A 17,493-nucleotide genomic window follows, 5' to 3' on the forward strand; every position below is an offset into this window, starting at 1 on the left:
CGAACAAAAATGAAATGAAACAAGCATATTGTGCTATTTCCTTCATCCAAACGATTGGGGTATCCTGATCCTCAGATCCCAGGAAGATACTGAGATGAAGGCCCAGCGTGTCCACCAGCACAGGTTCTGTCCTGAGTCAGCCTATTGCCATACACCACTGCAATGCCATGCTCTTCTGTTCAAAGGACACTTGTCGTCTTACAGAAGAGCAATATGACTTAAACTGTAGCTGACGCTTAGACAGTTTTCACAAGCATTTACTATTCTGGAAGTTTGGCAAAAAGGGGAATTCTTAGTTTAAAAAGGGTGTATTCTTAACCCTTTAATGACCAAGGAATTGAAAAGAAGGAAAGCAGAAATGCGGTGCTTTTCTCTCCAGCCATAGTGCACACTGACTGAAGAATAGAAATGTGGCTGCTGTTATTTGGACCAGATTTTCTTTAGCATTGAAATAACAAACTTAGTTGAACATCAGGCATAGCACTTGTGCCCCAAACCACACATGGGCACTTGAACCAGTGTTAGAGAGCCAGCTTCATCACAGGTCAACAGCACCTGTAATGGATCCTAGACCAAAGGTCAGGAGAGAATCTCCAGGGTTCATAAAAGAGGGAGTGACCCTTCCTTCCTGGGGAGAGGATGTTTGGAAAGAGGAGCAGATGAACCTTTTGGCTTTTGATAAGGAGGGCCTCCTGGCTGAGGAGGTTGTAGGAACTGCCCAAAAAATCCTGATGTGACATTTGCAGAGAGCTGGCTGTGGCCGTGGCTGTGTCTGTGTCTGTGTCCATGTCCGTGGCTGTGTCTGTGCCAGTGTCTGTGTCTGTGTCCATGTCCGTGGCTGTGTCTGTGCCAGTGTCTGTGTCTGTGTCCATGGTCATGGTTGTGTGCATGGTTGTGTCTGTGTCTGTGGCCATGGTTGTGGCCATGTCTATGTCTGTGACTTTGAGGGTTAAGACAGGTAAGAAGAGGAGGAGACTTCTTCTGTACTGTATTTGCTCTACCATCAGTGAGGAGTTGCTGACTCATTAGAAGGAGCTCATATATACACACCTGCCTGTCAGGAAAGCTACTCTAGAGAAAAAACAGAAAACACATGAGCAAAAACAATGAACTGAAAACCAAGCTTGGTCTGTTATGCATGAGTTATTTTGCCTCCAGATACATAACCAAATACCTCTTTATTAATTTTTGTGCTTTAACTCTTAATGATTGTGCATATTATTTTAAAATTTCCACTGTATTTAAAAGGTATCAGCAAGAGGCTGTCAGTGCATCATTTTGATAAGTATCCAGCACCACACTGATAAACTCAATTTGGAGAGTATAGGTACCTTTGTAATTTCCAGGCCTAAATTATTTTGATCCGAGAGGATTTTTTGAAATTATTTACCCCAGAAAAATTTCCAGAAAGGAAAGTGTTGCTCAAATGGAAAACTCTGTGTGTGTGTGTGTGTGTGTGTGTGTGTGTGTGTGTGTGTGTGTGTGTGTGTTCTGGTGCACTTGCGTGTACTGATACCCATACTCCTGAGTCCAAATGCATATGGAGGCCAGAGGACAACTTTGGACACTATTCCTCAAGCCCCACCCTCCTGTTTTTTGAGGCCATGTGAATGCTGTCAGTCAACTTACTGAGTTGATCAAGTTGTGGATGACAGAGTGGATCTTTGATTTAATTTGCTTCTCTTTGGCTGAGATCGATTGAAAATTAATGAACTTAATTGGTGACTTGCACTTATTTTTTATGAACTGAATGATCACTCTCTTTGTTTATGTAGCAGTAGGGTGTTTGTCTTAGTATATTGCAATGAAGCTGTATGTTATCATTCATTAATGCCACATTTTCAGGAATGAATGAAACATGGCAATGACCTTTCTTAAGAAACCTTTCACCTCTTTTTCTAGCCCTGAAATCTTATGAAAACATGGGTCGATAATCACCTAATAGTCTCTGCTATCCTTCTCAGTCAAGGACAATGAGAAACCAGACCCTGGTGACAGAGTTCATCCTTCAGGGCTTCTCTGAGCACCCTCAGTACCAGCTGCTCTTATTTATCTGTTTCCTCTCTCTCTACTCTGTGGCCCTCATAGGTAATGTCCTTATCATCCTGGCCATCACCTGCAACCCTGGGCTCCACACCCCCATGTACTTTTTCTTGTTCAATTTGGCTACCATGGATATTATCTGTACCTCTTCCATTATGCCCAAGGCCCTGAAGGGTCTGGTGTCAGAGAGGAACCCCATCTCCTACGGTGGCTGTATGGCCCAGCTCTATTTCCTTACGTGGGCTGCATCCTCAGAGTTGCTCCTTCTCACGGTCATGGCCTATGACCGTTATGCAGCCATCTGCCATCCTCTGCATTATGGCACCATGATGAGCAAAGCATTTTGCAGCATGTTGGCTGCTGGAGTGTGGGCGCTCTGTGCTTTCAACACAGCCATTCACACAGGACTGATGACACGCTTGAATTTCTGTGGCCCCAATGTCATTACACATTTCTTCTGTGAGGTACCACCTCTCCTGCTTCTCTCCTGTAGCTCCACCTATGTGAACAGTATCATGATTGTCTTGGCTGATGCTTTTTATGGCATATTGAACTTCCTGATGACCATTGTGTCATATGGCTTCATCATTTCCAGCATCCTGAAGATGCGGACCTCAGAAGGGAAGCAGAAAGCCTTCTCTACCTGCTCTTCCCACCTCATTGTGGTGTGCATGTATTACACTGCTGTCTTCTATGCCTACATAAGCCCCGTCTCTAGCTACAACCCAGAGAAGAGCAAGTTGGCTGGTGTGCTGTACACCATGCTGAGCCCTACACTCAACCCTCTCATCTATACTTTGAGAAACAAGGAGGTCAAAGCCGCTCTCAGGAAACTTTTCCCTTTCCTCAAAAATTAAAATGTGATTCCCGAAGTTCTTCTCTTGGGGCTGGAGTTTCATTGTGGATTGGTTTCCCATGGGCAAATGATGGGTTGTTTGTGTGCTGAAGAAGTAAGCTAACCTTTGCCACCCAGTGCAATGTCTTTGTAGACGACCTCAGAGCTCTGGTCAACCGACACTGACTGACGGAAGAGTGTGGTCTCTAAGCCTGAGAAATGGGGTCTCTGGGCCTGACCCCAGGATGATGCAATACTGTATTATCAGAGAAACAAAACCCTTTAAGAGGACAGAAGTGCCCCCTGAGTCTCACAGCTGTATGGAAACGCCTTTCTTTCCTTTGGATATATAGCATCCATGTGGAGATCACACTTAGAATTGAAGGGATATGTGTGGACCCTGTAATATTTTGAGGATTGCATGACTCAAGAATTGCTTCACATGACTTCTGGTCCCCAAGAAACTAACCCACTCCTTCTATTTTCCTCCAACTCTTCCTGTTGGAGCCCTTTAAGCCCCAAAGACAGTTTTTGATGTTAATGTGAACGATTGTTTCTGCTTTCCCCTTTTCCTCTCACTAACATTAGACTCAAGGTGAAACAAAATTTAAAAACTCCTTTACCACATGATATGTGGTTTATACACCTAGAAAAATACCCAGGGTTTCTCACCTCTTGAGTCAGTCTTTGAATTGAGAGTCTGACCCACTTCATCGCCCTGGGCACAGGTGATATGAGTTAGCTGTAACAAAAGCACTGGAAGAAGGCACCCTCATCCTTCTGCTGTTTCTGAACAAACCTGGGTGGACAAATCTGTATCTACTGCAGAGAGATCTTGAGTCTGTTCTTGTGTTAGAAACCCTTTTGGGAAAGTCCATTCTCTTCGTCATGATGATGGGAAAAACGGGAATACTTAGCTATGTCTTTGGGAATTAATAAAACCACATATTATTTGCCAGATTAGATGGAAACTAAGAATAGAAGTTGATATTGATTTAGAATGGACGAGCTGTCTTTGGTTCTTCATTCATATTCTCATTATCCTTCATCAAAAGCAAACTGATTTTTGAACATGAAATTTGAGAAGTAGATGAATTGTGGTTGACTATGGGCTTTATATGTTGATTCTTATGGACTAGGTCTAATCTCCACAATGAAATTCTGACACCCTAATAACATTTTGATGCTTTCAGTGACCTTCAGGATTTCTCAGTAAACATGACCTTGTCAACAGCTGCTGATGACTCAATATGATACTAATAGATTTTCAGCATGCTATGTAGCATATTTATTATTTTTCCACCTTAGCTTCTAATAATTTTTCCAATCTTTATATTTATGAAGAATTTTAAAGGAATGTTGAGACAAATATTGAGAGTTCAAATGAGCATTAACAAACAGAAATTTGACAAATCAGAAATTTGAGGCAATGTATAGGAAGCTGTTATTTAACAAGACAAATACAGGTGTAAAGGCAGTGCCAAGCAATGTTGTCATCCAAGGTCAGAGAGCAAGTGAGAATGTGGCAAAAGCCTAGATATTGATTGGCAGAAGCACTAAATCAATTTGAACTCTAGTTTCCCTCTAAGCATAATAAAGACAAAAGTCAACCTAGGGCTTGAGTGAAATAACTGACAAAAATGATATCAAGTGTTTTATGCAATAAAACATCATTCTTAGCGAGTGTTCACTGAGGACCAGAGTTGTTGTGGAAACCTGAATATTACACTCTCAGGTTCACATTGGCTAGTGATGGCTGGCTGGACTACTGGGGTGAAATTGTATGAGACCACAGTTAATTCTCTGAAATGATCCAATGGAGAGGAGCAACTGGTGTGGGTAGATGAGAGACCTTATCCCAGTGGTTGCTGGTGTCACAGGTGAACCTTGTGCATCTCAGTAACTTATAGAGGCTGAATACCACCATTTGTTTTCAAGAGAGGCCAAAGGGGAGAGTTCCCTGGAGATAGCAATTCAGCCTTCTCTTAGTCTGAGTCCTTCCCAGACCCCGTTATCATCTTCTTTCAGTCCGGACATGTTTCTCCCATCTGCACATTCCAATAGGTCTATTTGTGTTCAGATCACTCTGTCCTCCTTGCCCAGCTGAACACTATTTTGATCTCTGCTTTATTTTGTTGCTTACGCTGTCTGGTGGAATGCCTCTACCTTATTTCCTTGTATTGCAGGGACATATGTGTCTGTTTCCTCCAACAGCCTAGCAACTATGTCTTTGTTCTATTGTGGATCCCTTTGTAGGAACCAGTACAATTTCCCACAGGCAGGAATCAGTTCTTCTTTTCATGTAGTGTTATCCCTTAAATTTAGTCCTGTCACCTAACATGAGGAGCCCTAGAGAGGAAGTAACAGATTCCATGTCGAACATGTCTCTGTTTTCTGTCCTTGATAACACAGATCAGTCCAGGTAAGCACATCTTTTCTTTGAACCATCCCCTGTCACAGGTCCTTATTCTCTCGATGTTCTTGACCCAATTGAACCTCTTGGTGTGGTAGAAACCAGATTGGTTTGCTAGTACCAGCTACTACCATACACAGAAAGTCTGGATGGAGGACCCAGGTGATGGGTCTTCATGTACATGGTAAACTCTCTCTAAGCATGGTATGCAGACAATCATAGGTTGCAATGTTTCCTCATTTTGGTTCCATGTCACATTCAAGAACCAAGTGAAGTGTCTTAGAGTTCAGCAGTAGATGATTCTAAGGCTCAGGATTTGATCTCCAGCACTGGAAATCAGACAGAGAAACACACACACACACACACACACACACACATACACACACACACACACACACACACACACACACACACACACACAGGGAAAACCCAGTCTCTTGGTCTTGCTTTGTCCATTATGAGGGTATGAATTTTGTCCATTATGAGGGTATGAATGCCTCATGACTCCAGCAGGTTAGAATTCCCAACCTCCTGCATCTGAACATATCCAAAGGATCAGGAGAAAGTAAGCTGACTACAAGCATCCATTTCCTCTGCTTTCTGAATGCAGATGCAATGTGACCAGCTGCCTCATGCTCCTGCCTCCCTGCCTTCCACGCCATGATGGACTGTACCTTGGTACTGTACTGTGAGCAAAAATAACCCGCCATTCTATAAGTTTCTTTTGTCAAGTGTTCATTATACCAATGAGAAAAGTAACTATTACATCCATTCATTGAAATCTATGTGAAATTCAGGAAAGAAATCTTTTAAATGTACAATGTGAGAAAGTTTTCATTTATTTTACAACTTTCCAGAACATATAAGATGGCACACTAGGGAGAAATTCTGTAACTATAATCACTGTGAAAATACTTTATTGTTCCAGCTTATTTACTTGAATGTAAGTCAGGTTTGAAAATTCTCACATTGTCTCACCCTTACAAAAATCAAATATCAAAGCTACAGAAAAAATGGTCGTGAAAAATGCTTTCAAAGTCATCTGAAAATGACTACTGGAAATAAATGTATTATATTAACCCAATATAAATTAATTTATGTATGATGTTGGAGAACATGTGTAATGTGAAAGAAATGTTGTAAAAACACTGTCTCTCTTATCACATGATTTTGTGTTAGTGTGTATTAATTGTGCTAATTATGGCCTTCATTATGGCATTTTCATACATGCTTGTTATGTATTTGGTCATATTCAATCCTTAATTTGTAAAGTAGATTTTTGGGTGGTAGAATTCCTCTTTCATGGTTATAATATTTAAGAAACATGTGTAATTGAAAAACTACAAAAAGAGAAAGAAACATGTGTAAGTCTAGTACATGTGATTTTTATTTAAATCACCAATAAAAATTTTCCATTTTGAGAAAATAATGTGTATGGCTCTGTAATTGCTACAGGAAAGGAACACTATTCCAACATGCTACCATGGACCTTTTTCAGTTGCAAAAGGTGCAGGCTCCCTTCTCTCAACCATCCCCTTGCCACAAACAAAATGTACAAAGAATGGATTTCAAAGGACATTTATTTGTGTAAAGAAACAACAGGAATTTGATAAGTTAGACAGAAGTGGGAGTGGGAAAGAGGCTATGGAGAAGGAATGAGAGGGAAGGACAGAGACGTGTGGAGTGGATATGGTAGAAATCTGTGACATGCTAGAAAAGTCCAGATTTATATATATCAAAAGAGCAAAACATCCATTGCTTGGTTTCCTCCTCCAGAAAATTCACTTCTGAGTCAGCCACACAAGACATTCTGCACTTGGAAGATACCATCTAAGACATAATCCAGGGCAGCTGCATGGAGGTTTAGAAAGAGGCTGGAGGTACCCTAGTTCTTTGGTTCTGTTTTGCCCAGGCCCCAGACATGGGAATGAGGAAGGTTTTTTTAATACTTCTATCTCAAGCTCCAGTCATTGCTGATCACAGCCTTGTGAGAACCCCTGAGTGGAAACAACCTGAACCATCAGGTGAGCCCAGTCAGCTCTCAAAACTCCAAGGAAAAGTAGGAAAAGGGGTTTGTTTTGTGTTTTGATTTATGCTATTTGGAATGCATTGTCCAGAAGTCAAGACCCCCATCCCTTGGTCTTTCATTGAATATTATTTGTGCTGTCCTAATACTCTTGGGTGTGGAGTCTGTAATGGAGCACAGCTGGACTACCATGAATCACATCCTTAAACAAAACTGGCACTCCCTACTCCCACATCTACACATTGCCAATATTTCCTCAGCTAGGGATGGCACTTCATGTTCACCACTACCCGCTTGCTGGGATTTTGTCTCATTTGAGCTTGTGTAGGTCACAACCACATCAAGTTGATATAGACAATTCCCTGTTATGTCCAGAAAACACTTTCCCTGTAGTCCTCCACCATCTCTGGCTTGCATAATCTTTCCAAACCCTCTTCCATGATGATCCATGAACTTTCAGAAGAAGGGTTTGATATAGATATCCCATTTGTTGTTGAGCACCCTGTAGTTCTTATTCTGTGCATGATGACCAGTTGTGGGTCTATGTGTTCATTGCCATCTATTGCAAGAAGAAGATTCTTTGGTGAGGGTTGAGAGATGCACTCATCTATGGGTGTGGTGGTTTGAGTAAGACTGGCTTCCATAGGCTCATAGGTTTGAATGCTTGGTCACCAGGGAGTGGCACTATTAGAAGGCGTGGCCTTGTTAGAGTAGGGGTGGGCTTGTTGGAGGAAGTGTGTCACTGAGGGTGGGCTTTGAGGTCTCAGAAGCCCAAGACAGGACCAGTGTCTCCCTCTACCTGGTGCTTGCAGATCTGGATGTAAAACTCTCAGCTACCTCTCCAGCACCGTATCTGCCTGGGTGCCACCATACTCCCTGCCATGACAACGTGGTCTAAACCCCTGGAACTACCTATCCAGAAAATTGTCCATTTCTTTCAGATTTTTCAATTTTGTGGAGTACATTTTTTTGATGTATGACCTGATGATTCTCTGGATTTCCTCAGTGTCAGTTGTTAATGTCTCCCTTTTCATTTCTGATTTTGTTAATTTGAGTGTTCTCTCTCTGCCTTTTGGTTAATCTGGATAAGGACTAGATAGTAAGGAGGACCCTAGGAAAGACACAGGGATCGCCCAGTGATAGAGAAATGGATGAGATCTACATGAGCAAGCTGGGGGAAGGGTTAATGGGGGGCAAGGGATGGGGGAATGAGAGCTTAGGGGAGTAGGAGGTTCGAGCTGGATCAGGAATGGAGTGGGAGAACAAGGAAAGAGATACCACGATAAATGAAGGCACCATGGGAATAGGGAGAAGCAGAGTACAAGGTAGGTATCCAGGAATCCACAAAGATGACTACTGTCAATGGTTGAGAGGGTGCCTGAGCTGACCTACTCTGGCGATTGGATGGCTGAATACCCTAACTGTCATCATAGAACCCTCATCCAGTGACTGATGGAAGCAGATGCAGAGATCCACGGCTGGGTCCCAGGCAGAGCTCCAGGAGTCCAATCGATGAGAGAGAGGAGGCGTTCTATGAGCAAGAGATATCAAGACCATGATTGGAAAGAGTACAGAGACAACTAGCCAAACTAGTGGAGACACATGAACTGTGAACCAATAGCTGAGGAGCCCCCATGGCACTGGACTAGGCCATCTGGATAAGCGAGACAGTTGTTTGGCTTGAACTGTTTGGGGGGCTCTCAGGCTGTGGAACTGGGACCTGTCCCTGGTGCATGAGCTGGCTTTTTGGAGCCTGGTGCCTATGGTGAGACACTTTGTGCAGCCTTGGTGCAGGGAGGAGGGGCTTGGACCTGCCTCAACGGAGTGTACCGGGCTCTGCTAACTCCCCATGGGAGACCTTGCCTTGGAGGAGGTGGGAATGGGAGGTGGGTTGGGTGGGAAGACTGAGGGGTGGGAGAAGGGAGAATAGGGGAATCTGTGGTTTATATGTAAAATAAATAGAAAATCTCTTAATAAAAAAAAAGAATGACTTCTTCTAAAGCATTTAGTCTGTCAGTCCTCAATCCATCCATTCCTGAGTAATTAATGCCAATGAAACATTTCCAGATAAAGAGTTCACATGATTAGCGGTGTGCATCTGCTGAACCAAGGCAGTGCTGATCCTATGATGGCTGTTAAAGCAGTAATATCAAGAATGAGTGTAGTAATGAATCTTTTTGGCTGTGAGAGATTTAGCAACTCATTCTAATGCAAATATAGCTGAATCTTCATAGTAGGGCAGGGAAAGACTAACTGGGTAACAGCATGTATGATGGTTGATGAACAATAAGAAAAGCATTGGGATTTGTGGTAGAGTTAATACTGTTGGTTAAATAACAGTTTTTACAGGAAATGTTATATATAGATCCGTTTGTAACAATATTCATAAGTCCTGTCTCTCCTGGATATAAAACAGTAAAAGGTGACACAACTCAAGACTGAATTCCAAGAGAAAAATAATCAGACTGCGAAGGCAATTTAAAGTTAGTATAATCAAGGGCAGCAAACAGCTGGCACAATTGAGTTTGGGGCTTAGGGGAGTAGGAAGGCAGGGCCACATCTATGTGATTGGCCCAGCCAAATAGGGTCCATTGTGCTACAGCAGATTCTAGAGAGGTATAAGACTTTAGAAGAGTTGCCATGGTCATGGTGTTTCTTCACAGCACAAGAACACCAATTAGAACAATGGGTATAGAGATAAGCCATTAACAATTACTTTAAAACGACACCAATTAGGACAATGGGTAAAGAGATAAGCCACTAACAATTACTTTAAAACAACACTCATTTATTAAAATAATGGTAGTAGGTTCTCCCCCTGCAGAGAACAACAATGACAGTGTAGGTTTCATCTTGTGGAGCAGGCTCTACATCAAATCAGGAAGTGGCCAGTCACTCCCATGACATTTGAGCTACCATTGCACGAGTGGGCAAATCTTGCCAAGCCAGTCATTATTGTAGTTCTCACAACTCACAACTGGGTAAGACTGATGATTGCTTTCCTCTTCTGGTATTGTTAATGGCACTTTTCACCACTATGAAAGCTAGCCTGTAGGAATAAGGCTTCCAGGGGAGCACCAGCCTGATTTCTCAAGTATGTAGCATTTTCAGCAATAGGGTCTTACAATCAGCTTATGGATTGTAGTCAAGAGTAATGGCAATGTCTGGTAATGTTTGTAATTTATGGAACCCTACTGACAAATAACTCAAGTAGGAACAATTCATTCTTGGTACCAAGTATTTTATTTGCTAGCATGGTATCTAGCAGGAGTGTTGTCCCCCGCACTCCAATTTCTTCATTATAAGATATCTCCATTTAAACACTTTTTATATATGTATATGTATGTATATGTATATATTTTAGGAAGCTTCTACAGCAATAGGTTTCCATATGAGTTTTTTAAAAGAAAAGCCTTCTAATGTCCTTCCCCCATTCTCTTCTTTACTTTCTTCCCATCTCCCACCCCATCTATTCTTTCCTGTTCTATTATTCCCCTTTAAGCATTTAAACCACTGTCTCCCTTTCCCATTGCCCTTTTCTACATTCCTAATTCTTATGGATATTCCAAACAAAACACACATATCTAAACTTTCAAAACTAATATACACAAAGAGAGGAAACATGCAATGTTTTTTTCTAGGTCCAGGTTAGCTCACTTGGGATGATTGTTTCCAGCTCCATCCATTTACCTGTGAATTTCATAATTTTATTTTTTTAATCAACTGAATAGTATTCTGTAGTGTAAATGTATCACATTTTCATTATCCATTCATCAGTCAATGGTCATCTATATTGCTTCCTATTGGCTATTGTGAAAGAGCAGCAATGATCGCTGGTGAGAAAGAATCTTAGTAGAATATAGAGTTCTTTGGGTATATGTCCAAGATTTGTGCATTAGGTATGGTTTCTATTGCTGTGATGAAATACTATGACCTTGACCAAAAGCAAGTGGAGAAGAAATGGTTTATTTCAGTTTACAACTGAGAGACATCAGAGCAGGAACTAAGGTAGGAATCTGGAGGCATGAACTGCAGTAGAGGCCATGGAGGGATGTTGCTTAAAGGCATTCTCTGCATGGCTTGCTCAGTCTGCCTTCTTATACAGCCTGGGGTCACCTGCCAAGGAATGGCACCATCCATATGGGCTGGACCCTCTGACATCAGATGCTGATTAGGAAAATGCCCCACAGCTTGCCTACAGGCCAGTCTTTTGGAAGCATTTTCCCAGTTGTGTTTCCCTCTCAGAAAGCTTTAGCTTGTATCATGTGGAAATAAATGAGCCAGCACAATCAACTCCTTGTCAACTTGATCCTCAATCACATCAATATTCAACTCGAACCTTTCCTTTCTCATTTGTCCCCAAGATGACATGTTAATATCACAATATATTGCCTTGGCCAACCTTGATGTGATGGTTTTTGTTCTTATTATGTTTTATTTTGCTATATTTTGTTTTATCTCTTAGAAGCCTGTTCTTTTTCTAATGAGAGACAGAAGGGGAGTGGATCTGGATAGAAGGGAAGTGGGGAAAAGCCGGGAGGAGCAAAGTGAGAGAAAACTGTAATCAGGGTATATTGTATGAGAAAATAATCTATTTTCAATAAAAGGGCAAAAATCTTAAGATAAAAAAAATCACAATATAAAACAGTCCTACTTTTAAAAGTCCCACAGTCTTTAAAATTTAAACACTTGAAAAGTTTAGCGTTAAGATATTCCAAGTTGCTTTCAAAGTTCCAAGTTTCTCTAAAATATCCAAAATCTCACCCGAATCCATGTTGATGTCCATGGGCCATGCTGCCATGAGGGGCCATGCTGATCTGAGTGGCCTACACTGCCACCTGAATCCTTGATGATGTCTGAGTTCATGTTGCTGCTGAGGACCATGTTTGGGTCCATGGTCCTACTACAGGCGGAGTCTGTGTTGATGTCCATGGCCCATGTTACCACTGAAGGCTGTGTGGCTTTCCGTGGCCTGAGCTGCCACGTGAAGCCATGCTGACATCTGTGGGCCATGCAGCTACTGGGTGGAGAGACATATTGATGTCCAAGGCCATGGCGATGCCCAGGGCCTGTGCTGCTGCTGAGAGTTATGATGGTATCCATGGCCTGTGAGGAAGCAGAGGGCCATGTTGATGTCCATGGTCTATACTGCCACAGAGATCATGCTAAGGTCCTTGACATGTGCTGACACTGGAGACCATGCAGATGTCTGTGTCCCACACTGTCACCAGAAACCTGTGCTTCTGCTGACTGTAAAGGGCAAGGAAGCTACCTTTGACATGGTATTGATGACTACAGACTCACATTTGAGAGAGACATGGAAGGCTTCTGTGATAAACCCTACCCCATCCCTGCCCCCTGCCAAAAAAAGGAACAGTTTAGACAGAAAGTGATCAAAGAGAACTCTTGTGAATTGTGATAAGGATGCTGAAGTGTAGCTCTCCATAATTGATGGCTTCTGGCAGGGGTGTGAGTGGGGCCGGGGGGCGGGGGAGACTCAGTTTTCTTTAATGGACTGGCCACCGGAAGTTTGACCATGCTCCAGTGAGTACATTGGCAACACAAATTGGACTTGTTTTCTTTTTTTGGTGGGGAGGTCCCAAGGGGTTGCAGGGTGCAGATCTGGGAGGACTTGTAAGTGAGAGTGCTGGGTGTTCATGATGTGAAGTTCCCAAATAAATAATACAAATATTATGGAAAAAATCCAAAGTCTCACTAAAATTTTGAAGTCTCTCTAAAATTCTAAAGTCTCAGGGATCCTGTAAGATAAAAATAAGTTAAATTATTCTAAGAGAGAAGAACTAGGACTCAGTCACAATCAAATTAAAGAAAACTTCACTCTCAACAATATAAAAGGTCCAGTGCTTGATGTCTGGTACCCGAAGGACAATCCTATGTCTCCCAATGACAGCATTTCTCAGTTCTGCCATCTACAGAACATGCAGCTTTCTCCCAGGCACAGATACCTTCACTCCACAGCTGCTTCTGCCCTTGGCAATCATCCCATGGAAGTGGCATCGCCAAAACATGGTGGTCTCCACTGTAACACAGCAGCTTCTCCAAGAGCCTCTCCTGGGCTCTCTTCAGAATACCTACTCTGCCACATTGTGCCAAGCCTTAGCTGACCTCCATGATCCCTTCATGCCTTCAAAATCAGTATCATCTGGGTGATTCTTATGCTACCATGTTCTACAGGTAGCATGAGATGCAAATTTAGCCACCTTCTGAACACAAGGTCTGTGTGCTAATTGAGGAAACACTTCCCAGAGACTTCTTCATCTTAATGATTCTGGTCTCTTCTTAATCAGAGCTGATTCTTTAGCCCCAGCTGACAAGTATCAATTGTCTCAGTAAAGCAGAGGTTTCACTTTAGTAGTTTTTAATTTAAAGAATCAACTGCCCTGATAAAGCTTTTAAGGAACTCTCAGACTTCTCTTTGAAACACCACAAGCTAGGCTTCCTTGTTCTGCACTGCTCTCAACAGTATCTTCTATGTTCCTTTAGAATACTCCACCAAGCTCTGAGTACCCACTCAGTGGCGTTTTCAACTCAAAATTCCAAAGTCCTTCCACAATTCTCCCCCAAATACAGTCAGGTTTGTTACAAGTAATATCCCATTCCTGATACCAATTCCTGTCTTAGTTATGGTTTCTATTGCTGTGACAAAATACCATGGCAGTGGCAACTTGTGAAGGAAAAGGTTTGTTTTGTCTTATATCTCCAGGTGACAGTTCATAACTGAGGGAAATCAGGGCAAGAACCTGGAGGCAAGAACTGAAGCAGAAGCCATGGAGGAGTGCTGCTTACTGGCTTGTTCAGCCTGCTTTAAAAAAAAAATAGTGCTCAGGACCATCAGCTCAGGTGTGCCATGCCCCACAGTGAGTTGGCCCTCTCCTACATCAATCATCAATCATCAATCATCAATCAAGAAAATGTTCCATAGACAACAGGCCAGTCTGGTGGGGGCATTTTCTCAGTTGAGGTTCCCTCTAGCTTGTGTCAAGTTGACATAAAACTAGCCAGCATAATGGGATATTTGTGTTATGTTAGGTGTGGTTATGATATTGTTGTTGTCTTCCTTTTGAAGTTAAACATGACATAAGATTTTATTGGGTGTTATCTTGACAAAAGGTGGACTTTTAGAGGTTAATTTTTTATGTCAACTTGTTTGGATCTGGAATCTACTAAGAATCGTACCTCTGTGTAGCTCTGTGGGGATATTTTCTGTTTTCACTGAAGACCCTTCTGAAGAGCCTTTAGCATCTTCTGGTGTTAGCCAATATACAAAGAGGAAAAGCAGTTCTTTGGCCTGCTTTCCTTCACCTCTTGCTGGTGAATGCATCCACCCTGTTGTCACACAGCAGAGTCCACTTCAGAACTCAGCTTCAGCAGCTTTCCAATGTGGACTGAAGATCAGCAGGTCTCCAGGAATTCTCCAGGCTTTCAGCACCAAATTAGAACTGCAAAGGCAACAGGTATGGTGGGCTGAGGAGATACTGGGTTCTCAGCCTCTAGTGTGATGCCAGATTGCTGGACTACCCACACATATTGTGTGAGCCAATCTAGTGACTTCTTTGTGTAACAACTGTTGATTCTTTTACTACTCTTTCTCTAGAGAAATCTGACTTATAGAGTGGCCCAGTGATCCAGTTCTCTATGTGACTTTTAAAAAATAAATCAAGGCATGCTATCTAGCTATCTAGTCCTGGCTGGCTTGGATTCACTGTGAATCTCAGGCTGGCCTCAAGTTCCTGCCTTAGTTACATGAATGCATGGATTACAGGCATATGCCATATTAGCTAGCTCCATTTGACCTTTCACTCCTACATTAACAATATCATGCAATTTGGAAATTAATGAACTTTGGGGGATTATGCATACTCCACTTTAAAATATTTTCATGAAGACACTTGGGAGCTCATATTATATTTTTGTACACAATGAAAAGACAACCATTATATTTATTATTCATTATATATTATCATATATAATAATACATTATACAAATTTACTATTATTATTACTACTATTAATTGAGTGACATTCCATTCACGACCCTGTTAAATTACCAATCATGAGGGATCCTAGACTGACACAGGTCTGTGGATGGCTTTGTTCCATCTACTAATGATACTTAGTGTCTCTTGGTGCCACCCACTGGACCTGGTAGACCTTGATTAGTATCAAGAGACAGTTCAGTGCTAAGCATATGTTGGGACAAATTCCTGTCCCTTTCACTTCTGCTCCTGGTGGTGTAAGTATCCTTCTCAATCTGGGAACATGTACGTGTTGGGTGGCAGTGGCGGTGGTGGTGGTGGGAATAGCAAATTCAGTGCCTCAGAAAGCACTTCAGAGAAACACTATCTCTGTAGACTCTATCTTTGTATGCTGTTTTGAGTGATGAGTCATTTGCCTTGTATCCTGACTGGAGTAGCAGGGTGCTTGCTGATGCTGGAGCATGAAAGATAGGATGGGATGTGGGGTCCTGGAGACTCACGAAAGCTTTTTGGGAATTCCAGGGGAACTCATTTCCCACTTCTCAGAGAACAATGAGATGTGTGTTCTTGTTTCCCCACGGTGTCACCGTGTAAGATGTCCCCTGAGATCTAAGTTTGGTTCCACCCAGTTCTCAGGCTGTTAACTGAATGGAGAAGAACTAGGAGATGTAATGCACATGTTGAGTTTATCTCTTGAAAATTATGAACGTTTGTTTATTTACGTATGTTTTAGACCAATGTGTTGAATTTTTTTCTGAGAGTGAAAATAGCAGAGTTCTGGTTGTTGTGGCTGCTCGTGGCAGGGGCGTGTCCTCAGTGTGCGTGTTGTGGCTGCTGGTGGCAGGGGCGTGTCCTCAGTGTGCGTGGAGCCTCTTGCCTTTTGCTTGCTGTAAACGGCAGCGGTGTTTGTCTTCCACTGAGTTTCTCTACGGCTCTGATAACAAGAGCGAGAGTATTTGGTTGTTTCAACTGAGCTGGCGAACCCAGCCAGTGGGCCCCTGGGATCTGCCTGTCTTTGCCCCGTCCGACGCCGGAGTTATAGATGCGCTTTGCCACTCCTGGCTTTTTACAAGGGTGCTGGGAATCTGAACTCACACTTGGATAGCAATCACTTCACCTGATGACCACGTGCCCAGCATCCTGGACATCCTTAAATATCTGGACTAAGAAGATCAGTTGATAGAATCTCCCCCTGGACTGACCGTCAAGCACGGGATGGAGGGGAAATACTTCTCTTTCACCATCTCTCTGGGGCTCTAGTTGAGAGCAGCCAGACATGAACCTTTGGCAATCCAACTAGAGTTAATTATGTGGCTCTTCTAATCTAACTCACTTCATAGGACTGCAGATGGGACTACGAGACTCCAGGATATTTTGCTAATGATAATATGACTAAACATGGAAACGAATGCTAAGGTACGGATGAGTGAATATATTTTGTGGGATGAATGGCTTCGTAAGTTAAAATTTTTAAAGATTTGTTTTTATTTTATATGTATTGAATATTTTGCTTTAATGAGTATATGTATATAACCTGCATTCCTGGTGCTCTCAGAGGTCAGAAGAGGGCACTGGGTTCCCTGGAACTGGAGTTACAGATGATTATGAATTAATATGTGAGTTCTCGAACTGACCCCAGGTCCTCTGCATAAGCAACAAATGCCCTTAACTGCTGAGCCATCTCTCTTGTACCTATGACTTAGATTTTGTTTTGTCTGGCTTGTTTTGTTTCCTTTCATTTCACACATGTCAAAAAGGTACACTACCTCCAAGCTACACCCCCAGATCTGGGTTGATTTTTAAGTTGTAATTTTCCTTTTGCAATATTTATCTGTGCCTGTATGACATGAAAGTTATTTTTACAGAAATATGTATTATGACTAAATAGATAAAAGAGTGTAACCTTGTTCCAAGTAGGCAGTGAACCACATGGGAAAGTCGTCAACACTGTTGAATGACGTCATCCCTAATGAAGGTGTGTGTGGCACACGCAATTTTTCTACAGCTAGTATTTTAGGGTACAGGCAAGGTAAAGAGAGTCATTGCTTAAAATCGGTTATTTTTCCCTTAACAGTGGGCACAATGCCATATTGAATGCACTGTTTACACAATCCAATTGCCTTCCCATGTCATTCACAGTTTAAATAACACACAGCTCTCCACCTTTCAGTCACAGTTC

The 17,493-nt window shown here is 42.2% G+C and overlaps 1 protein-coding gene across 1 annotated transcript; it reads left to right on the forward strand.

The window, feature by feature from the left end:
- The first annotated feature begins 1,914 nt into the window (after window positions 1-1,914).
- Window positions 1,915-2,900, forward strand: LOC128099867 (olfactory receptor 13A1). The gene is given in 2 exon segments (XM_052721773.1): window positions 1,915-1,951; window positions 1,954-2,900. Coding segments are annotated over 2 exon segments (984 nt in total).
- The last annotated feature ends 14,593 nt before the right edge of the window (window positions 2,901-17,493 follow it).

This window comes from Peromyscus californicus, unplaced genomic scaffold, assembly GCF_007827085.1.
Source record: "Peromyscus californicus insignis strain IS unplaced genomic scaffold, ASM782708v3 Scaffold_6__1_contigs__length_162567912, whole genome shotgun sequence".
Classification (NCBI taxonomy): Eukaryota; Metazoa; Chordata; class Mammalia; order Rodentia; family Cricetidae; genus Peromyscus; species Peromyscus californicus.